Consider the following 23,954-nt stretch of genomic DNA (forward strand, 5'->3'; position numbering starts at 1 on the left):
TTAGCCCCAGGGGTACAGGTCTGTGAATTGCCAGGTGTGCACACTTCACAGCACTCACCGTAGCATATCCCTTCCCCAATGTCCATAACCCCACCACCCTCTCCTGACCCCCCTTCCCCCCAGCACCCTCAGTTTGTTTTGTGAGATAAAGAGTGTCTTACTGTTTGTCTCCTTCCAGATCCCATCTTGTTTCATTTATTCTTTTCCTGACCCCCAAACCCCATGTTGCCTCTCAACTTCCTCATATCAGGGAGATCATATGAGACTGTCTTTTTTCCACTGGACATTCTTTCCTGCTTTGTCGAAGATTAGTTGACCATAGGGTTGAGGGTCTATTTCTGGGCTCTCTATTCTGTTCCATTGATCTATGTGTCTGTTTTTGTGCCAGTACCATGCTGTCTTGATGATGACAGCTTTGTAATAGAGCTTGAAGTCCGGAATTGTGATGCCACCAACTTTGGCTTTCTTTTTCCAATATTCCTCTGGCTATTCGGGGTCTTTTCTGGTTCCATATAAATTTTAGGATTATTTGTTCCATTTCTTTGGAAAAAAATTGATGGGATTTTGATAGGGATTGCACTAAATGTGTAGATTGCTTTAGGTAGCATAGACATTTGCACAATATTTGTTCTTCCAATCCATGAGCATGGAACATTTTTAAATTTCTTTGTGTCTTCCTCAGTTTCTTTTATGAGTACTTTATAATTTTCTGCATACAGATTCTTTGCCTCTTTGGTTAGGTTTATTCCTAGGTATCTTATGGGTTTGGGTGCAATTATAAATGGGATTGACTCCTTAATTTCTTTTTCTTCTGTCTTGCTGTTGGTGTAGAGAAATGCAACTGATTTCTGTGCATTGATTTTATATCCTGACACTTTACTGAATTCCTGTACAAGTGGAGTGGAGTCTTTTGGGTTTTCCACATAAAATATCATGTCATCTGCAAAGAGTGAGAGTTTGACTTCTTCTTTGCCAATTTGGATGCCTTTAATTTCTTTTTGTTGTCTGATTGCTGAGGCTAGAACTTCTAGTATTATGTTGAATAGCAGTGGTGATAATGGACATCCCTGCCATGTTTTTGACCTTAGTGGAAAAGCTCTCAGTTTTCCCCCATTGAGAATGATATTCACGGTGGGTTTTTCTTAGATGGTTTTGATGATATTGAGGTATGTACCCTCTATCCCTACACTTTGAAGAGTTTTGATCAGGAAAGGTTGCTGTACTTTGTCAAATGCTTTTTTAGCATCTATTGAGAGTATCATATGGTTCTTGTTCCTTTTTTTTTTTTTTTTTTTTTTTTTTGAGAGAGTGAGAGAGAGCATGAGAGGGGAGAAGGTCAGAGAGAGAAGCAGACTCCCCATGGAGCTGGGAGCCCGATGTGGGACTTGATCCTGGGACTCCAGGATCATGACCTGAGCTGAAGGCAATCACCCAACCAATTAAACCACCCAGGCACCCTGTTTTCTTCATTAATGTACTGTGTCACATTGATTGATTTGCGGATATTGAATCAACCTTGCAGTCCTGGGATAAATCCCATGTGGTCGCGGTGAATAATCCTTTTAAAGTACTGTTGGATCCTATTGGCTAGTATTCGGTGAGAATTTTTGCATCTGTGTTCATCCAGGATATTGGTCCGTAATTCTTTTTCTTGATGGGATCTTTGTCTGGTTTTGGGATCAAGGTAATGCTGGCCTCATAAAATGAGTTTGGAAGTTTTTCTTTCATTTCTATTTTTTGGAACAGTTTCAGGAGAATAGGAATTAGTTCTTCTTTAAATGTTTGGTAGAATTCCCCTGGGAAGCCGTCTGGCCCTGGGCTCTTGTTTGTTGGGAGATTTTTGATGACTGTTTCAATCTCCTTACTGGTTATGGGTCTGTTCAGATTTTCTATTTCTTCCTGGTTCAGTTCTGGTAGTTTATATGTCTCTAGGAATGCGTCCGTTTCTTCCGGATTGTCAAATTTGCTGGCGAATAGTTGCTCATAATATGTTCTTATAATTGTTTGTATTTCTTTGGTGTTGGTGTGATCTCTCCTCTTTCATTCATGATCTTATTTATTTGGGTTCTTTCTCTTTTCTTTTTGATAAGTTTGGCCAGGGGTTTATCAATCTTATTAATTCTTTCAAAGAACCAGCTCCTAGTTTTGTTGATTTGTTCTATTGGTTTTTTTTTTTTTTTTTTTTTTTGGTTTCTATTTCATTGATTTCTGCTGTGATCTTTGTTATTTCTCTTCTCCTGCTGGGTTTAGACTTTCTTTGTTGTTCTTTCTTCAGCTCCTTTAGGTGTAGGATTAGGTTGTGTATTTGAGACCTTTCTTGTTTCGCGAGAAAGTCTTGTATTGGTATATATTTTCCTCTCAGGACCACCTTTGCTGTGTCCCACAGATTTTGAACCGTTCTGTTTTCATTATCATTTGTTTCCATGAATTATTTTAAATTCTTCTTTAATTTCCTGGTTGACCCATTCATTCTTGTGGGATGCTCTTTAGCTTCCATGTATTTGGGTTCTTTCCAAATTTTCTCTTGTCATTAAGTTCCAATTTCAGAGCATTTTGGTCTGAAAATATGCAAGGAATGATCCTAATCTTTTGGTACCAGTTGAGATCTGATTTGTGACCCAGGATGTGATCTATTCTGGAGAATGTTCCATGTGCACTAGAGAAAAATGTGTATTCTTTTGCTTTGGGATGAAATGTTCTGAATACATCTGTGATATCCACCTGGTCCAGTGTGTCATTTAAGGCCTTGATTTCCTTGTTGATCTTTTGCTTGAATGATCTGTCCATTTCAGTGAGGGGAGTGTTAAAGTCCCCTACTATTATTGTATTGTTGTTGATGTGTTTCTTTGATTTTGTTATTAATTGGTTTATGTAGTTGGCTGCTCCCATGTTAGGGGCATAGATATTTAAAATTGTTAGATCTTCTTGTTGGACAGACCGTTTGAGTATGATACAGTGTCCTTCCTCATCTCTTATTATAGTCTTTGGCTTAAAATCTAATTGATCTGATATAAGGATTGCCACCCCAGCTTTCTTTTGATGTCCATTGGCATGGTAAAGTGTTTTCCACCCCCTCACTTCATTTTTTAATTTTTTATTTTTTAAAAGATTTTACTTATTTATTTGACAGAGAGGGATCACAAGTAGGCAGAGAGGCAGGCAGAGGGAGAGAGAGATGGGGAAGCAGGCTCCCTGCTGTGCAGCAAGCCCAATGTGGGGCTTCATCCCAGGACCCTGAGATCATGACCTGAGCCGAAGGGAGGGGCTTAACCCACTGAGCCACCAAGGTGCCCCCACCCACTCACTTTAAATCTGGAGGTGTCTTTGGGTCTAAAATGAGTTTCTTGTAGACAGCATATTGATGGGTTTTGTTTTTTTTTATCCATTCAGATACCATGTGTCTTTTGATTGGGGCATTTAGCCCATTTACATTTAGGGTAACTATTGAGAGATATGAATTTAGTGCCATTGTATTGCCTGTAAGGTGACTACTACTGTATATTGTCTCTGTCCCTTTCTGGTCTACTACTTTTAGGCTCTCTCTTTTGCTTAGAGGATCCCTTTCAATATTTCCTGTAGGGCTGGTTTTGGTGTTTGCAAATTCTTTTATTTTTTGTTTGTCCTGGAAGCTTTTTATCTCTCCTTCTATTTTCAATGGTAGCCTAGCTGGATATAGTATTCTTGGCTGCATGTTTTTCACATTCAGTGCTCTGAATATATCATGCCAGTCCTTTCCTGGCAGGCTGCCAGGTCTCTGTGGATACGTCTCCTGCCAATCTAATATTTTTACCATTGTATGTTACAGACTTCTTGTCCTGGCCTGCTTTCAGGATTTTCTCTTTGTCACTAAGACTTGTAAATTTTACTATTAGATGACGGGGTGTGGACCTATTCTTATTGATTTTGAGGGGGTTTCTCTGCGCCTCCTGGATTTTGATGCTTGTTCCCTTTGCCATATTAGGGAAATTCTCTCCAATATACCTTCTGTTCCCTTCTCTCTTCTTTTTCTTCTGGAATCCCAATTATTTTAATATTATTTCATCTTATGGTATCACTTATCTCTCGAATTCTCCCCTCATGGTCCAGTAGTTGTCTCTCTTTTGCTCAGCTTCATTTTCTCTTCTGCCTCATTTATCCTAGCAGTAAGAGCCTCCATTTTTTATTGTACTTCATTAATAGCTTTTTTGATTTCAGCTTGGTAAGATTTTAGTTCTTTTATTTCTCCAGAAAGGGCTTTTATTTCTCCAGACATGGTTTCTCTAATACCTTCTATGCCTTTTTCAAGCCCAGCTAGCACCTTGAGAATCATCATTCTGAACTCTAGATTGGACATATTACCAATGTCCGTATTGATTAGGTCCCTAGCCTTCAGTACTGCCTCTTGTTCTCTTTGTGGTGAGTTTTTCTGCCTTGTCATTTTATCCAGATAAGAATAAAGGAGAGAATAAAATACTAAAAGGGTGGCAAAGACCCCAGGAAAATGTGTGTTAACCAAATCAGAAGAGACTCCAAATCATGGGGGGAAGGAAAGGGGTAAAAAGAAGTTCAGAAAAAAAAAATTAAGAAAAAAAAATTAAGAAAAAGAAAAAAAAAAGAAAATATATATATTAGACTGGTGAGTAGAACAGAGCCACCCACTTAACTTTGGGAGTATTTTGGTCTCTTAGAAGAAACCACCTCCCAAAATTTTAAAGAAAGAAAAACTTTTGTATACATAGATATAGATACACATACACACAATAAGGGTAAACACAATGAAGGGATGAAATGTGACTATAAAGATGAAAAATTTAAAAAAAATTCTAAAAAAGGAGTCGATAAGTTGGTTGGGAAAAGAAAGAAAAAGAAAAGTGGAGAGAATTTGCTCAGGCTGGAGACTAGAACAAAGCCCTGTGCTAGATTTAGGGTATATTTGATCTATTAGAAGAAGTTGTATCCCACATTTTTTTTAGAAGCAAAAACCCTATGTGAATACAAAAAACAAAATTAGATACAATGAAGGATAAAATAGGACTATAATAATGAAGGTTCAAAAAGATTTTTTTTTTTAATGAAAGGTATTGTTAAGATAAACTAGTTAAAAAATGTTAAAAGAGGAAAGAGGAAACGTTTAAACAATTAGAATAAGAAAAAAATTCAAAAAATTTAATTAACTTTGCAAGACGAGGGACTCATGGGGAGAAAGCCATGAATTCTATGCTTTGCTTTCTCCTCCTCTTGAATTCTGCTCTTCTTGATCAGTGAGTTTGGTCTTGGCTGGATGTTCTTGCTGATCTTCTGGCCTGTTGTAGTGATTCTCAAGTGTCTTTGCCCGAAGGGGAATTGCACCGCCCTTGCCCTGGGCTGAGCTAAGTAATCCGCTCGGGTTCGCTCTCAGAGCTTTTGTTCCCTGAGCGCTTTCCGTAGAGTCCGGAGGACGGGAATGAAGATGGCGGCTGCCCAGTCTCCGGCCGGAGGAGCAGAAAGCTCGGGGCCCCACTCCTCAGTGCGCCCTTGGAGAAAAGCGCTCAGTCAGTCCTGTCTCCCTGGCCTCTGGCCATGCTCTGAGCTCCCCCAGCCTGTGACCTGCGTCTCTGTCTCTGGCACACAGCCCCATCTGGAGTCTCCAAACCCAGCAGATCCCTGCTGCTCTTGCAGGCAGGTGTCCCCGGATCCACCACTTGTGGGGTCCCTGCTCATAGAGCAGTGGCCTGACTGTGCCACAGATCAGAGTTTAAGGTAAGCCCGAGCTGTGAGCTCACTCCTCGGCTCCGTCTCTGTAGCCGGCTTCCCCGCTCTAATACCTGCGAGCTCTGCGGCACTCAGACACCCCCGATCTTCTGTGACCCCGCAGGACCCGAGGCCACGCTGTCCCTGCGTGGGCTTCACCCCGGTTTAGCCTCTGAAGTGACGTCCCTCCGTGGAGCAGACTTTTAGAAGTCCCCATTTTGTGCTCCGTGGCTCCGCCGCTGGCCGGGAGCTGGCCCCTCCCCCCGCGGTCTATCTTCCGTCGTTTTGGATTCACTTCTCCGCTGGTCCTCCCTTTCAGAAAGTGGTCGATTTTCTATTTCTAGAGTTGCTGCTCTTCTTCTCTTCGATGTCCTGTTGGATTTGTAGGTGTTCCGAATGGTCTGAGGACTATGTAGCTGATCTCCTGCGACCTGATGCCATCTCAGCCGCTACTTCTCCACCATCTTGACTCCTCCCCGTTGTTAAAGCCGAAAGCTGTGTTTCTAACGCAAATTAAAGAACTGGGGAACTTGGCTGAATGTTAGGAGTCTTGGTCTTCCTTAGGATTCCGGGATGTCAATCTGTGGGGAAGTGATCCAGGATTCTCTGAGGTAAATGTGAAAATCTGGAAATCGCTGGCCGCAGTGTTGCGACATCAACTGGCAGATGCTCAGACTGGTGGTCTTGGGGACCGGGGGCTCCGCCGGACTCCCGCTTCCGCCCCGGCAGCTGTCTGGCACCTCCGGCCCAGGCAGAAGCTCATCCCCCTTCTTGCATTCTCTTCTTCTTCTGCACTTTGTCCCGTCACTGCAAGTCTCGGGAATCACCACAAGCTGGTCCGCACAGGTCTTCCCCTGGTTTTTGCAGCTGCCTGGAGCCACGCTGCTGAGCTGCACCGCGCTTCTCAGCTGCTTCTCCAGCTGCTTCTCCAGCTGCTTCTCCAGCTGCTTCTCCAGCTGCTTCTCCAGCTGCTTCTCCAGCTGCTCTTGTGCCCGTGCCTACTGAGGTGGTTTCCGGGATCTTCCCGCTTAACCAGGGCTACAGTGGATAACCCTGTGCAGCCTTTTTTCCCATATTGTCGTAGGTGTGCCTGTTGGGTAAGTTCCTATAGGTGTAATTTCTGGGTTAAAAAGTCTGTTTATAGCTTTTGTTAGGTAGCACCAGTCTCCTGCACAATTTGCAGTGCAGGATGGCCCGTTTCCCTACAGCCTCCAACAGAGTCCGCGTCCCATCTCGGCCGTGGCCGGTCTGATAGATGCGGGGTGCCATGTGGGGTCTTCTCGTGTGCTCTCCTCTAAGTGTGAGTGAGCTTGGACTTGTAAACTCCTTGTTAATTGTCTCTTCATGGCTTTTTTCCATGTTTCTTTTGTGTGTTTGGTTCTTTGTCCCTCATTTTCTAGGAGAGTTTCATATATTAAGGGGAGTGGCCCTTTTCCTGTGGTACAGGCTGTAAATACTTCCTCCAGTTTGTCAGTTATATTCTGTGCAGTCGAGGGCACCGTTTGCTTTGTTTTGTTTCGTTTTGCCCTGTAGACATTTTTATTTCTATGTAGTCAAATTCATCAGTGTTTGTTTCATTGCTTCTGGGTATGGAGTCACAGTGAGAAAGTCTGTCTGTACCAACACCTCGCCCCTGTTTTCTTCTAGGAATTCTGGGGTTTCATTTTCTTATATTTTTAGGCCCTTAGTCCACCTGAGGGTCATTTGTACATACGATACAAAACACACATCTGATTTCATCTTTTTTCAAATGGCTACCCCGCTGTCCCGGCGCCATGGATTAAAAGGCCCATCTTTATCCCAGTGACTTGTGATGGCAGAGCTCTGTGTACATTCAGGCTTATTTCTGCACTTCGTATTCAGTCCCATTTGTCTGTCACCGGCTCCACCCTTTTTTTAAAATTAATTAATTAATTAATTATTTTAAATATTTTATTTATTTATTTGACAGACAGAGCTCACAAGTAGGCAGAGAGGCAGGCAGAGAAAGAGGAGGAAGCAGGCTCCCTGCCGAGCAGAAAGCCCGACGTGGGGCTCGATCCCAGGACCCTGGGATCATGACCTGAGCCAAAGGCAGAGGCTTCACCCACTGAACCACCCAGGTGCCCCTTTCTTGGCCATTCTTGTGTGTTTGTTTTTCCATATGACCCTTATTACCAACCCATGTAAGTCTACACCGTAGTGTGTTGGTGTTTTTACTGGCGTTACATTGACTTGATAAATTAACTTAGGGGCAACTGTCCTCTTTCTAATGTTCAGTCATCCTAACCAACAATAGGAGATGCTTTTTCATTTGTTCATTTCTACTTTCATGTCTTGCAAGAATGTTTTACATTCCCCTTATACAGGTTGAGTGCAGTTCCTATTAAACTTATTCCTAAACATTTAGTCTTCCTTGTTATAATGATCTGAAATGGGATGGTCTCTAACTACTTATTATTTTATATTTCAAGGCAATTTTTGTATATTAACTTTGTGTCCTACTAGTCAATTGATTCTTTCATTGTTTGGGTTAGTTTTATCATTGATTCTCTGGGGGTTTCCAGATATATATATCTGGATAGATATAGATATATAGATATATATCTATATCTATCCAGATTCTCTGGGGGTTTCCAGATATATCTGCAAATAATGATAGTTTTACTTCTTGCCCATTCTTATGCCTCCGCTTGATTTATCTTTCGTAATTATTTAGGGTAATGTAATGCCTTTAGGGTAGGATGGTGGTAAGCAGAAATGGAGACTGGACATCCTTGCCTTGATTTTAGTGGAAATGCCACTAGTCTTTTCCCATTAAATAAGATACTCTCATTAGGAATAAAGTATGTATATTTTATCATGCTAATAATATAACTCTCAATTTCTGTTTCCTGTAAATTTTATAAAGGGGTTTTAAGTTTTGTCAAAGCATTTTTCAGTATTTGGGTAGATCATCATACATCTTTTTCTTAGGTTTATTAAAACGAGGAATGAAAACGGATTTCCTAATATTGAACCCAACTTTCATTTCTGGAAAAAATCCTACTTGGTCATGGTATGTGGCTTCTTCCTGTGGTGTTAGATTCCGTTTGTTAATGTTTTATTTAATATTTGTGCATTGATATTCATGAGGGATACTGGTCATGGTTTTCTTTCTTTGTTCTTCTTTGCCTGGTGTATCAGTATTACTCTTGCTTCGTAAAAGGACTTGGGGACTTCTCCATCCCCATCAGTGCTCTGGAGCAGTTTATGTAGAACACTGGAACTCTCTGGTCTTCAGCCTTTGCTAGAACCCCCTGTGAAGCTCTCTGGCCTGATGTTCCTTGGGGAACTTTGTCTTCTCTGACTTTCATTGGTTTGGCTCTCTGACCGCGGTGGGGTCAGTCTCGGTCGTGGCCGTCTGAGCTTCCTTGGGGAGCTGTCCCTGCCAGCAACGTGTTCGAGTCTGTTGCATGGAGGTCTACAAAGGAGTCTCTTCAGATTTTTAAAATTTCTTGTTTCACTGGTCATTTACCCTGTGTCATTTCTTATTCTCCGTATTTGTTCTTTCTTCCTTTTTTTCTTGATCAAATAGCTGGTAGATTGTCTGCTTTGTTAATTCCCATCCCCAGCCCTGCAAAAAACCATAAAACTTAGAATTAATTACTAGTTAGCTTTGCTGTTTTTAGTAGAAAACCTCCCCTCATTAGTCAGCTTTTCCCTCCATTGTTTCTTCCTTACATTTTGTTTTGGGGTACTAACAAGCTAAGGCATGTTGGTTGATTAATGTCATTTTTTTCATTTTTATTGATAAAAATATTATTATGAATTTTTCTCTGATTACTGCTTTAAATGCATCCCATAGATTCTGTGTTTTCTGTGTAATTATTTTGATGAAGTCCCAAAAGTTTATTTTTGCTTTTGTTTCCTTTGCCTTTGGAGACATATCTTGAAAGAAGTTGCTGTGGCTGATATCGAAGAGATTACTGCCTATGTTCTCCTCTAGGATTCTGATGGATTCCTGTCTCACGTTGAGGTCTTTTATCCATTTTGAGTTTATCTTTGTGTACGGTGTAAGAGAATGGTCGAGTTTCATTCTTCTACATATAGCTGTCCAGTTTTCCAGCACCATTTATTGAAGAGACTGTCTTTTTTCCACTGTATATTTTTTCCTGCTTTGTCGAAGATTAACTGACCATAGAGTTGAGGGTCCATATCTGGGCTCTCTACTCTGTTCCACTAGTCTATGTGTCTGTTTTTATGCCAGCACCATGCTGTCTTGGTGATCATAGCTTTGTAGTAAAGTTTGAAATCAGGTACCGTGATGCCCCCAGTTTTATTTTTGTTTTTCAATATTTCCTTAGCGATTCGGGGTCTCTTCTGATTCCCTACAAATTTTTGGATTATTTGCTCCAGCTCTTTGAAAAATACCAGTGGAATTTTTATCGGAATGGCATTAAAAGTATAGATTGCTCTAGGCAGTATAGACATTTTAAAAATGTTTATTCTTCCGATCCAAGAGCATGGAATGGTCTTCCATCTTCTTGTGTCTTCTTCAATTTCTTTCATGAGTGTTCTGTAGTTCCTCAAGTACAGATCCTTTACCTCTTTGGTTAGGTTTATTCCCAGGTATCTTATGGTTCTTGGTGCTATAGTAAATGGAATCGATTCTCTAATTTCCCTTTCTGAATTTTCATTGTTAGTGTATAAGAAAGCCACTGATTTCTGTACATTGACTTTGTATCCTGCCACGTTACTGAATTGCTGTATGAGTTCTAGTAATTTGGGGGTGGAGTCTTTTGAGTTTTCCATATAAAGAATCATGTCATCTGCGAAGAGAGAGAGTTTGACCTCTTCATTGCCAATTTGGATACCTTTTATTTCTCTTTGTTGTCTGATTGCTGTTGCTAGCACTTCTAATACTATGTTGAACAAGAGTGGTGAGAGTGGGCATCCTTGTCTGTGTAATTATTTTTAAAAATTCTATACTTTTAGTTTGTATTTATTAGTCTTTCACTAAATGTCAATGATAGATTTTTTTAAATATCCAAGTGGAAATGACTTTCTGGGTTTTTTTGTTGTTTTTTATAATGTATACTTTTATTGCATTGTGATCAGAAAGCGTTTGGAGTATTTCTACATTATGGAAATGGTTGATGTTTTCTTTGTGACCTAATATATGACCATTTGTAGGGAATGTGCTATAGATTCTTGAGAAAAATATGTTTTCTATATTATCAGGGTGTGGACTTTACTGTATATTATAAGCTCTGCCTTGGTTGTTGCTGTGGCTTCCATCTGTCTTCATACTTCTTCCTCGTGCACTTGCTCTGCCTTGAATGGAGAATGGTGTATTTGAGCTCCTGTTTTTCGTCCATGCCTACGTGCCTCTCCTTGCATATCCTGTCACCTTTGCTTTGTAAAGGTGGTGTGTTTTTTTTTGTTTTGTTTTTTAGATTTTATTTATTTGAGAGAAAGAAAGAGGGAAAGCATAGAGGGAGAGGGAGAAGCAGACTCCCCACTGAGCAGGGAGCCCGATGTGGGGCTTCATCCCAGGACCCTGAGATCACAGACTGAGCCACACGGGCCCCCCAAGGTGGTGGTTGTGTGACTTGGTTGTATAGATGTTCATGAGTGTTACTGTCTTTTTTGCAAACTGTGGCTTTAACATTAAATATATCCTCTTGTATTTAACCCTTTGGGACTTGAATTCTACTTGCCTATGTCTCTCTCTTTGTTTCATTTACCTTCATTCATTCTTTTGCTCTTTGGCCATTCTGAAGGACTTTATTTTAGGTGTCCCTCTTGTATACAGGGTTCATTTGGGTCTTGTTCTGTGAGCCCAATTAAAAACCTTTTTCTTTAAATAGGTAAATTAAGGCCATTAATATTTATTGACATGACTGATGATTTGCTTGCAACTCTATCCGAATATTTTATAATGTGCATATTTTGTTGTATTTGCAATTCCTTTATAAGATCTGTATTCTTCACTTTTATATTTTTGATTTTGGATTTAGAGAGATTTGTATTTTCTAGTCATTACCTATGTATATAAACCTATTTCTATGTCCTTAGTAACCTGTTTTGTTGAACTCTTTATTGTCTGATTTGGTTTTTTCTCACATTCTTCAGTGCACACCTGTTGCTTACGCAGTAATTACCTGTGCATTACTCAAAGTTTTTGCTCTTTACCTCTTCCTTCATCTCACATTTTTTAGTTGAATTACTTCTGTTTTGTCACTGTGTGTCATATTTGCACATGGGTCTTTCAGCTTCATTGCACCTTTATTCTGGCCTAACGTACATCTAAGTATTTTTACATGTGTCTCCTAAATCCTTCTGCTGTAGCTCCCAGTCATCACTGGGGCAGGTGAAGCTTACCCTCCCATAAGAGTCCTCAATAAAGGCTGACTGGGTGTCCTCCTCTCCAAATTCACGTTGTTAAAGACTGCATTTCTGTGGGCTTGGTAATTGAAGGATGGCTGGCTGGATTTAAAAGTCTTGGTTCATACTTTCATTGAATTTAAAAAAATGTTGCTGCCTCGTTGGGGTGCATGTGTGTTGGTTCTGAGAAGTCGCCTGCCAGCTTGCTTCCTCTGCAGAGTCATTGGTTGTTGCCCTCCGGCCCTGAGGACTTTGTCCTTTCCTTTGAAATTCCTTGTTTCATTGGGAGGCGTCTCAGAGTCGATGCTTCTGAGTCATTTTTCCCAGGTACCCTGTGAGCCCTTTCCTTTGAAGATTTGGGCCTTTTTCTATTCTGGGAATTTTCTTACAGAGTTAAATGTTAGCTTTGCTGTATTGTTTTTGCTTTCCTCCCCTTTTCCAGTCCTTCTATCGCTGTCCTCCTCTTGGTTGAGATCCTGTCTTTCCTCAATGCCCTTTGTTAATTTTTTGAATTTATTCTTCTTGGATGCTCTGTAATCAATTCCTTACTTCTGAGATAATTTTATTTTCCTTCCATTACTATCCTGAGTCCACTTACCAATCCCTTGCTCTCTCCGTTTTTGTCCTTTTCTGTTTTTAATTCTGCATTTCTAATTCAGGGTGGTTTTTCATATCCTCAAATGTTTGAATATGTTTAATTATGTTTTGGGAGTGTAAATTCCAATTTTGTTTTGACTTGCGGTGGTTTTCAGGAGGACGTTTCTCTGGTAAAAGATCGCAAGTCTGGCGGCAGCCTCTTCGTTTGGTGTGGCCAAGTGCAGGTGACGCTGTGGTAGCTGTTAGCCGGCTGCTTGGCTTTGGTGAGGACGGGCCGGGGTGAATCTGATGCTATTTCCTCTTTACTCCTACAACCGCACGCTTTTCCTCTTCCTCTTTTAGCTTCACCACTCAGTTGCCAAAAGGTACTTCTCCCTTCCCCTTTTGCCTGTTGTCTTCCCGGGAATGCCTCTGTAAATGGTGTCTGTCCCCTTAACGCTGCGTGTGGGCTGATGCAGGCGCTCAGGCACGTCAGAACGTCTTCATGTTCATGTGGACTTTTCATCCTTCTCGGTGCTCCTCTCTGTCCGGCGGTCTTTCCTTCTGCCCTGGCTCCCTGGAGCTTATGACAGCACGTGTGAGGTGGGGGCCTACGTGGCCCCCACCAGGACCCGGTGGCTTTTCTCCTACCCTTTTCTTCATATTTCACATTCTCTGGCTTCATTATGCCCGGTGTGTGGTTTGATGTAGAATTTGTAGTTTCATTTGGGGAACCATAAGGAAGTCAGTGACTGTGTAGCCAGTCTTGTCTTCAGCCATCCAGAGGTCAAGCACTCACCCAAGAAATTCTTCTTGGTGGGCTGAGGGGCTCAGAGTTCAGCATTTTCTGGTTTAATTTCAAAATTTCCCTGTAATCTTTTAAGACATGTTAGAGAACAGTAAACCCATGATATAAGGCTCCTGTATTGAATAAATCCATTGAGTTTAAAAAAAAAAAAAGGCAGTTTAGAAAACACAAGTAATAGTACAGATAAGAAACAAATTGGGTGGAAACCATGATGATGGTTTGCAAGAGACCAGAGAAGCAGAGTGAGCCGGTGTGAGGGCTTTGTTTTCTGACCTGGTGGGAGCTGTCCAGCAGCAGAGTCTGCAGGCTGGCCCTGGGGATAAGGGATGGACTTCACCACCCTTTGCAAAACTCTTCCTGGTTCTCAACTTTGTGTTGCTGAACACAAAGTTGTGCACAAAATGCACGAAGTCTTGGGATTTTGAGAGTGAATTTTTTTTTCCTTTAGTGTTAGAGGATTGCTTTTGTAATTTATCTTCTTTAGTTCATGGGGAAGCAAAAACCAAATGCTATCTTTCCCGGAGGTTGTCAGTTACAGAGCATGTGTGCAACCTGAAAATAAGTAAAATTAATTTGCTCTTCAGTGTCAGTGAAACAAAGAATTATCCCCCTGTGAATTATTCATATTGTATTAGGAAAGTATGGAACTCGGAACTAGGCAAAATGTGTTAAAGTATGTAACTAGTTTCCAGTTCAAAATGGATCGATTTTGTATATTTTCAATATCAATAAACCAGTCACAAGAGTTTAATATAAGAGTTTTGAGCAAAATTGTTTAAAATGTCTATTTTAAATCCATAAAGCCAAGTAAACACCAAACAGTGCTAGAAATAATGAAGTTAAATGTAATTGATGGAACGGGTTCCTGAAAGACGATGTTTAAAATCACCCCTCAGACGCCCTGTAAGCCCTGCAACTGCGCAGGGGTCTCTGTTTGCCGCCGAAGTCCGCAGAAGGCAGAGCCAGTTAGTGCCCCGCGCTCCCGGAGCCGCCTCGAGTGACGCTTCGTGTCTTTCAGAAACGGGCATGCAGGAGAGGAGAAGCAGCCGGGCCGGAGTGGGCCTGCCCCCCCACAAACCTCAGCGCCCTGGTGTCCTGGAGTGATGAGGGGCGGCCATGTCTCGGGGTAGGTTCCTGTTCCCACCAAGCCAGCTGTGACCCATTTAAATATTTTAACAAAAAGTGTAAATAGTCCCTGTTCTGATGCGTCTGCGGCTCTGATTTGTTGACTAGATTCCTCACAACGGTGGAGGGAGCTCGGCCCAGCCTTGCCCGAGATGTATTGCGGGGGAGTCTGTAAGTGCATTAACCTTCTTGTGTGACATAGAAGACAGACTTGTTCGTAAATATTAGATCCATAAAACAAAGTTAATAAAAATGGCAATTACATTTCTAAGGAATGAGGGATATAAATAAAAAGGTGCAGATTGATTTAAGCCTTTCTTGGCATTCTGCTGGGGTGCAAACTGATTTGTTTCCAGCTTCAGATTGGAAATAGAAATGAAAATGCACTTAAAATCTTTAATCAACACAGGGTTCAGGGAAGGGAACAGGCCACTGGATACAGTTAATAGAGATCATTTGAGGGCATGTTGGAGCGAAGCCCTGACCTCAGTTAATTATAAAAATAGGAATGGACGTTGTTTTCTCCCTTCCCTGGTTAAACTTTCTTTGGTGTTCCCATAAACTTCACAGAAACTGCAGATTTCAGGAGGAGAAATGCAGTGTTCACACCATTAATTCAACGTAAAGAGGTCTACAATGGCTGGAGTCAGAATCTCAGTTTCCTTTGTTGGTCAGAGTACTGTAAAGCACACACAAGCATAATAGTACAATTGTTATTAATTTTGTGCTTATTCTAAGAACAAGTTAATGTCCTTGGTAACCTCTGTAATTTTTTTTTTTATATTTTAGACTTAGAATGTTAATATTGGAATAAAATAGAATTACGTTTAATTGCCACGTAGAAACCAGGAGAAGAGTGTGTGTGTGTGTGTGTGTGTGTGTGTGTGTGTGTTTAGAAACTGGGGTGCGTATCTCTGTACACGTGAGTGTTTCTTAGATTTCCCTCTACAGGGTTTAGAGAATTGTATTGCTCTGTTTTGGTCAGCAAAAGATTGGGTTGATCCATCGTAAGATTTTGAATGGGCATACCGCAGGCTGCCGGGTTTTACATGTTTTACAGTGAGAGGCATGGATTTTGTTTTAATTGAAGACCTAGCGCTGTGTCAGTTATGGCCCACATGAACTGCCGATCGTCTGAAGTCGTTGTAGAAATAGGAAAACAAAGCTTAGTGTCCAACTCATTCCGTGAAGGTGTGCTTTTCGTACTCTTATTTTCAGGAGAATTTCTGCATGTTACGCTGCATTCCATGCTATAATCCTGAACAATAGTGAAGTCAGAGATCTGGTGATTAGAACTTACTGTATTTTGGGTCGATTCCTGTAACAGGCACACATGCCCAGGAATACAAATACATAACGTTTACCTTGAGAAATGTGGCCCCATTATGAGTAAATTATGTTAATACTGGTGACTAACTGGTAACCTTCTTTGTTCTCATCCCATTTCCATGGAATGTATCTCTCAAATCCCCCATCTGGTGGGCTGACACTTGGAACGTCTTATGCATTCTTAATGCTCTGAGATGCTGTGTTCTGCCATGAATGGCTTAAAGAAAAAAAAATTTGGCTCAAGCACCTGATTGGATCATTTTAGCTAATATTCTGTTTGAACAACAGTTTCTATTTGATTAGGATTTTTCCTTCCTTTGTAACTCCCCAAGCTTGCCTCTGTTCTGTTTCATAGGAAATGAATCTGTGAGCAGAGAACCTACATTGATAGGTAAATACATCATTTTTTCCCTTAGTGCTCAATATTCTTTTCATCTAAATTTCAGAAACTGACTTTAAAAAATCAGTTTCCCTTTATCTGTAGTTATTCTCAATAAAATTTCACCCAGGCTTGGGTGATTTAATATTTACACCCACTGTTTCTAAAAGTCTTATGTAAATAAAGATTGAAATGTGAATTTGAAAAGTCACACCTCTTGATATTTGAACAGACTATAGCTGCATATATCTTCTTTTTCTAATAATATGGCTAGTTTCTCTCCTAAGCTTTTAAAATAATAAGACACCATTTTTGTATTCTGGAACATCAGAAGGTTCAGTGTTAAATAAAAAGCAAATAGTATTTTTAGAAATGTGAGATCCCAGGGAGAAGTGCTTAACAGTAAATCACTGATGGGCAGCAATTCCAAATTTCAGAAGACTTTATTAGACACATGGCTCCATTCACAAACGTGCACTCATGTGCGTGAGTGTGCCCTGTCCTGTACCATTTTCCTAGAGCGGACCCAGGGTGGTGACCTGGGGTCAAAGAGAAGCAAAGTTTGTATCAAGGGGTCTGTGGAACCCTAACGGGAAACCTGCCTTTGAGTCTCAGCTGCTTGGGTGCTGCTCTCACTATAATGTCCCTTGGCTCCCCCATAACGTCTCTTGGTGCTCTCCCCATCACCTCCCTTGGTGCCCCCTCATAACCTCCCTTTGTGCTGCCCCATCTCCCCTGTTCCCCATCACCTCCTTTGGTGCTCTCCCCATCACCTCCCTTGCTCCCCCCATCGCCTCCCTTGGTGCCCCCCATCACCTCCCTTGCACCTCGTTTCCTGGTGTGCTTCCGACTGAGCAGGACCTCAGCCGACTGGCGGGTGCTGCCCGGAATCTTCACGCGCTCTCAGCTTCGTGCCTGAGCACCGGCTCTCTCTCTCCTCCTGAGCTTTTCCTCATTTTGAACATGAACCGTTTCTCATGAATGGGGGGTCTTGGCTTCACAGGTATGCGGGGCCTTTCTCAGCTGGCCTCCTCCGCCTCCTTTCCAGGTTGGCGCGTGGTCCCCTCCCGTAGGGTCTGCGCCGGCTGCCTGTGCGTGGACCGCAGCTTCGGCTGCTGCGAGGTCCCTGCCGGGGCAGAGCTGCCTCCTCTGAGCTCTGCTGCGTCCCGCTCAGGTGACTGACAGCTGCAGGGAGACCGTCGCTGTCCTTGTGGTGAGGTGTGGTGCTCCGGCCCCGGGGTGTCTGCCCCACCCCTCTGTGCTGCCCCACTGGGGCCCCGAGCCCAGAAGCAGTGCCGTTGGCTGCCGCGCGGACCCCACATCCATCACAGGTGCTCGCTCCTCTGGGCCCAGCCTGCCCCCTGCTTCCTGCTCGGGTTGGCTCGGCCGGCCCGGCACGGGGTCCACGGCAGCCACGGGGAGGGTGGAGACCACGCCGTCCTCTGCGGATTCTGACCCATTAAGTGAAACCTGGCAGGGCTCCGCAAGCTCTCCAAGCAACCGAGCAAAGCTCCGGTGGGCTGAGGGGTAGCGTAAGGCAGAAGGCTCCAGGAAGGACAGATTTCCCTCCTTTGCTGAGGTGGAGATGCTGGGTTCCCGCCACTGTCCTCGAGAGCATCTGGTCTCTGACATCAAAGCTCCGAGCACAGGAGCCCTCATGGACGGCGCTGCCCTCAGGGTGTACGGGTCGTCCTGACGCCAACTGCCTGTTCCTCCTCAGCAACCTTCCCCGCCTCTGCTCTGCTCTGCGTTGTGGGGACTCCTCGGCTTCTGGTTTCTGAGCTGGACGCTGGGGTATGGGGGCGGGCCGGCCGGGAGCGGGAGCATCTCTCCCTCTGCCCCTCCCCCCAGGGTGCCAGCTCCTGCACACTTGTCCCCGTGGTCCCAGCTCTGTGGGTGGCCTGGGCTCCTGGCCCTGGGCCATGCCACCGCCTCCCTAGGTCCTACCCCCACAACCACCTGCCCCTGGGGGAGGCTGAGGCTGTCTGGGGATGGAGGGTCTGGTTGCCTCGCCCTCCCCCATGGGGCTTTTCTGCTCTTCCTCCCTTAGTGCGCTTGAAGCCACATTAATCTCCCTGTGCGAGTCCCTAGGTCCCTCTCTGACTAGACCCTTTTGGGCTTAATTATCTAACGAGAGGACAAGTCCAAGAGAAAGGTTGCGGTCTGAAGCACGGGCCTCCGGGTCTCCAGGTTGAGGCCAGCGCGCTCGGCGTTTGGGAGGCGGACAGCCCCCGGCCCAGCTCGGAGCCGCCTGGCGTTAGCCTGGAAGAGAGTCAGGCCCCTCCGTGTCGCTCTCCGGGGGTTCGCTGTGTTATCGGGGGCGACCTGCGTGTCAGGACCTGGGCTGCTAGCGAACTGCCGCTCAGAGGCCAGCGCGCGGAGCAGGTGTTTGGTCTCACGGACCCCCCCAAGCTGACTGGGCAGCAACCCGTTCACCAGCGCTGCGGGCAGGTGCGAAGGGAGCCGTCTCACCGCCTCTGCTGCTCGCTTGTTGACGCGGGACGCGCTGTCTGATCGCTGTGGGGGAGGCGGGAGCAGAAATCCAGGCTGCGGCGTCCGGGCTTTGGGCCATGCCCGCCGCCTGGCGTCCCCACAGGGCCATCCGGGCCAGCCCGTGGGGGAACATTCGGATCCTGAATAGATACACTTGTTTTCTTCGCACTTTTTGATCTCTAAGCGGGCGACCTTTAAAATACTGGTTGTTTACCTCTGTCTCGTCGGTGATTGCTTCCTGCCTCCAGACACCTGCCGGCCAAGCCCCGAGGCAGGAGCGGCCCAGGAGCTGGCGCGCTCAGTCCGCCTTTCTCCCGGGCCCGCGCCCCACGGCGACGGCTGCCGTGCTCACACCCAGTGGCCCAGGCGCCAGGCCGCGGCCGAGGCGGGGATGAAAATGTGACGTCCTGACACAGAGGAGAGAAGGCCGAGGTGCGGCGCGTTTGCCCCTTGTGTCCCGTTTCTGCAGGAGCTCGTCCTTGTCCGTCCTTTATTCTTAGCCTGAGAGGAGAAAACGCCACCAGATGGAACCAAGGGAAGCTTCACCGCGTCTGTGAGAATCCGAACACGCCTGTCCGTTTGGCCCACGTGTGTCAACGATCCCAGAGGTTGTTCAACCCCGTCCCTTGAGAGATAAGGAGTCGGGGCCCCCGTGGTGTCGGGCAGGCTCGCGGTGCTCTCCGCGCCTCCTGGCCACTCCGCGTGCTCACGGCTTCCCTGTCCCGCACCGGGTGCGGCGAGCGGCTCTCACCCGCGGCGGGGGCCTGGGTCTTCGCGGCCGCCTCGCCCAGATGCAGGGACAGCTCCTTGGCCAAGGCTCAGTGCGGGATGACTCCGACCAGAGGAACACGCTGGCCAGGAGACGAGCCTGGCTGTGTCAGGACAGCCAAAGGTGGATCCCAGAACAGAGGCGTTTGGATCGACTTGCGTACACGGTCTTTCCAGGCTTTGAAGGAACACAGAGCCTTGAGAAAAATGAAAACGAATGCTTCGTTCTCTCTAAACAGAGTGAGTGAAACTGCGAGGAGATGGTGCCGTGGGTCAGAAGCACTTTAAGGAAAACATCACGTAGACTGGCTCGGAGCCGCTCGGCTGCACCCGTGTGCGTGCTGCCTTCTGTGGGTGGACTGAGCTGCCAGGTACACGGGCGGTCTGTGCGTGCACACACATCCTGGTGGCCGTGGTGAGGTCCTCCTTTGTTGGGGTTGGTCCTGGAATGGGGCGGGGAGGGGGCCTGAGGGCGAGGGGGCGGGAACTCTTAATGCCCAGAAGCAGACGTGACTTTGACCGGTGGAGGCATGGGAGCCAGAATCTGGACCCTTGCAAAAAGTTCTGAGCCTGGGAGAACTGCTTGTACCTTAAGGGGATTAGCAACTAAAATACTAGGCCATATACGGGTGTGGGCTCCGTGTTTATTCTGTCCCAGTGCTACAAGAACCAAAAAGAAAGCATGAACATAAAAATAGATACAGGCTCTTGAAGTCCTTTAAGGCCTTGGACAGTGGCAGATGCAGAATCATCCTTCGGGGACACCTCCACCATCCAGGGCACACAGGATTCAGAGCTGAGGCCGTCTGCACGGAGGATGTCCCATCAGAATAACATAACGACGTAAACAGATCTGCCGCTGCGGGGCCAGGGTCCCATCTGGAAGGACAACAAACAGAATACAAACCTCCAAGATTCTGAAATGCGTTCTGAAAGACCTTCCGTGTATGAAGTTCACTGTAAAGATAATTATTTTGAATTTCAAAACCAAATAAGAAATAGAGTCAGGGGCACTGGGTGATGCAGCAGGTTAAGCGACTGACACTGTTAACACTCGGTTTCAACTCAGGTCAGGGTTGTGAGATCGAGTCCCGTGCTGGGCTCTGCACTCCACGAGGATCTGCTAGAGATAATCTCTCTCCGTCTCCTTCGGCCCCTCCTCACACTCATGGACTCTCTCTCTCGCTCTCAAAAATAATAAGATTTAAGATAGAAGAAACAGCCACGATGAGAGGGTAGTGTGAAAAAAGAATCGGAAGGTCAACCCCCCAAAAAAAACCTTCTAAAAGTGAATGATACAATCATTGAAGTGAGGAAGAGTTAAGGACAGAATTGGTGAACTAGGTTTGTCTGGGGAAGTCATCCAAAACAGCATGAAATGGAAAATATGAAATTGTGATTGGGAGTCAGAGGAAAGAATGGAAGTTCTTTTTTTTTAAATTTTAAAAAAATATTTATTTATTTGACAGAGAGAGATCACAAGTAGGCAGAGAGGCAGGCAGAGAGAGAGGGGGAAGCAGGCTCCCTGCTGAGCAGAGAGCCCGATGCGGGGCTCGATCCCAGGACCCTGGGATCATGACCTGAGCCGAAGGCAGAGGCTTACCCTACTGAGCCCCCCAGGCGCCCCTAAGAATGGAAGTTCTGTCAGGAAATCCAGAAGGAATGAATTTAGAGAATAGAAAAGAAAAGGATAATGAAAAGACTTACGGCTTTTGAAACGATAGTAGCTGAGAATTTCCCAGAATTGAAAGACATGTGCAGGCAGACAGTTAAGAAGCGGAAGAATGGAAGAACAAGGTGATAGAGGTCACCGTCAGATGTCAAGACACATTACAAAGTTGCGAGAATTCCGACAGTGTGCTCTTGGCCCAGGGGTAGGGAAATAGACCAATGCAGTAAATCTGTGGGCTTTGAACTTGGGTATATGGCCGCTCGCTGCATTGCAGAGACGGTATAGCAGGTCATTTGGGAAGGACGGGTCCTCTAACTGTGCCAAGATGTTTGGCCATCTTATGGGGAAAAAGAAGACTAGATCTCTCCCTCACACATATCAGTCTTGGGAGGTGGGTAGAAGGTTAAAGACCCTAAATGTGCAAAGTACAAAATCTAATAAAGCTACACGGGAAAAAAATGGATACAGTTGACTACATACATAAGACATGTTGCATATCGAAGTTCCTCATTATGGTTTAAGAAGATCCCATAAGGCAGGGGAGACATTTGTGACATACAAATGGAGTGTAGTAGATACATGGACAAAGTCTGTAAATTGGCAATTCAGAGAAGAGGGAACCAGATTAGCCAGTAAATGTAAACGGACATTAAGTCTTGCTAGTAATTAAGGGTATCAACTTAAAGCATCGAATTAGCAAGAAAAAAATAGGATCAAGGCTCCAGTGTGGAGAAGGATATGGGACATCCTCTGTCCTCTAGCCTTAGTCCACCTCCCCGCACTTGAGTCCTACCCACATCCCTTCCCCTGATCTGAAAGGAACTGCTTGCCAAACCCGAGCCCTTTAAAGATGATCTGTAGGAGATGGAGTATGAACAGAGTGCCGGGTTGCTCATTAGAAGCTGATGATGGACGTGCGGGTGAGAATGTGGAGTGAAAGGGTCCGCCCACCTCGTCCGAGGCTGTGCACCTTGGCTCGGTGACGTGCAGAGCTGGTACCTGCTCAGAGTGGTGGTGGCTGTTCTGGGTGACCCAGAAGATTGCTTCCTGGGAATCAACAGATGCTCGAAGAAATGTGTACAGAAAACTTAGAGTGGCATTGCTCGCTCGCAAAAAGCCGGAAGCAACCCACCTGTCCAATGGGACAGTGGATAGGTCAGTTTGGGTATATTAATTCAGTGAAGTAGACACAGTAAAAACGGATGAATTAAGGGAGTTACAGAAGACCGTGTGTAGTATGATGCTGTTGAGAGCCAGTGTGAACATGTAAAACATCGATGTTGCTGAGAATGAGGCAGCCCATGTTGAGGACGATGAGCTGCTTTCTCCTAAGGCGGACGGACTTGGGGGATGCAGGGTGCTTCAGGTGTTTCTCTCATGTGCTCCCCACCTCCCCCCGCGGCCACACGGTGCTCCGTGAGGGTGTGTTGTGTTCTTGGTTGTAGCTGTTTTGTTCTCCTGAAGTTGTGGCGGTGGGTGCTGGGCGTGGAGTCCGCACACATCGTCACGGTGAAGGGGAAGGATAATGAGGTTCTGTGGAGCTGTGGGGGAGGTGGGAGGGCTTGTTCCGGGCGGGTGGTGCTTTGACCCCGGACCTCTTGTTGGGGAAACCTTGGCGTGACATCTTTGACGCGCTCAAAGGGGACAGTGCGTGTGTGAACATGGGGACCGGCTGTACCAAGCACAAGGCTAGGATGACCAGAGTGGGAACCCCCTGCCCCCCGCCCCCGGGAATGCGGCTGCCCAGATTGACTCCAGAAGAGAACATGAACGGACCAGTAATAGTGAGATTGAGATGAGCTGAGAAAGATAACCCAAAAGCTACCATCGCAGATGGCTTTATAGGTCAACAGAAATCCTATGTGGAGTAACAGGGGGGTGAGTTCACGTTAGAAAATGACTACTGGATCAAAGGAGGAAAAACCCAAATGATCATCTACGTCCATGCAGAAACAGCATCTAGTTACCCCCAATTCCACCCAGGATTTTACTCAGCAAACCAGAAACAGAAGGGTTTATCCTGGGAAGGTTTGGGGTTTGTCCCACGTTGTGGAAGTGTTTGTGTTGACAAAGAGGAGAGCACGGGTTCTCTGGTTGTCTCACTTCTGTTCAGCGTGCGGAGTCTGCTCGTGGGCAGGGGTGCCTGGCTGCCCGGGGAGGGAGGATGCTTTGACTTTTGGTGCATAAAGACAACAAAAAAGAAGCAATAGTGTAAGAATTGGACAGGAGGAAATAAACTGTCATTTCCAGCTGCTATAATTACCTACACAGAAAACCCAAGAGGAGCTGCGGGTCCGGTGCCGGGACACGGAGTCCTCCTGCCTGTTGGATGTAAGACGGACGTTCGAACACAGGGTGCGTGAGCGGGTAGAGAAGCCGTGTGTACGCACACAGTGCAGTGTTACTTGGCTGTGAAAAAGGATGGAATCCTGCCATTTGCAACACCGTGGGTGAACCTCAAGGGCTTTGTGCTGAGTGAGATGAGTCCGAAAAAGACTCCCACTGTGTGATCCCACTACAAGTGGAGTCTTAGAAGAAGAAAAAGCGGTGCGTAGAGACTGAGAGCGGCTTGTTGGGTGCCAAAGGTAGAGGGTGAGAGCGGTCAAAAGGGGTAAAACGAAAAACTTAAAATTTAGAAGACAGTAGCAGCCCCGGGTGAGTGGGTTCATTAAAGTGCTCAGGCTCCTCATGGGCGCCTGCTGGAGACCGCGGCGGCGTCCTCTCCGAGCTCCAGACGCGCCTCCGCC

General features: G+C 45.3%; 1 protein-coding gene across 1 annotated transcript in view; it reads left to right on the forward strand.

Moving 5' to 3' along the window:
- CUNH10orf143 (chromosome unknown C10orf143 homolog) overlaps positions 1-23,954 on the forward strand; it is a 42,311-nt gene that overhangs the window by 14,524 nt on the left and 3,833 nt on the right. The window contains exons 2-3 of the mRNA XM_032882064.1: positions 14,460-14,567; positions 14,675-14,737. Coding sequence (XP_032737955.1) covers positions 14,460-14,567; positions 14,675-14,737 — 171 coding nt within the window. The remainder of the gene's footprint in view (positions 1-14,459; positions 14,568-14,674; positions 14,738-23,954) is intronic.

Source organism: Lontra canadensis, unplaced genomic scaffold, assembly GCF_010015895.1.
Source record: "Lontra canadensis isolate GAN:19392208 unplaced genomic scaffold, GSC_riverotter_1.0 scaffold79, whole genome shotgun sequence".
Taxonomy (NCBI): domain Eukaryota; kingdom Metazoa; phylum Chordata; class Mammalia; order Carnivora; family Mustelidae; genus Lontra; species Lontra canadensis.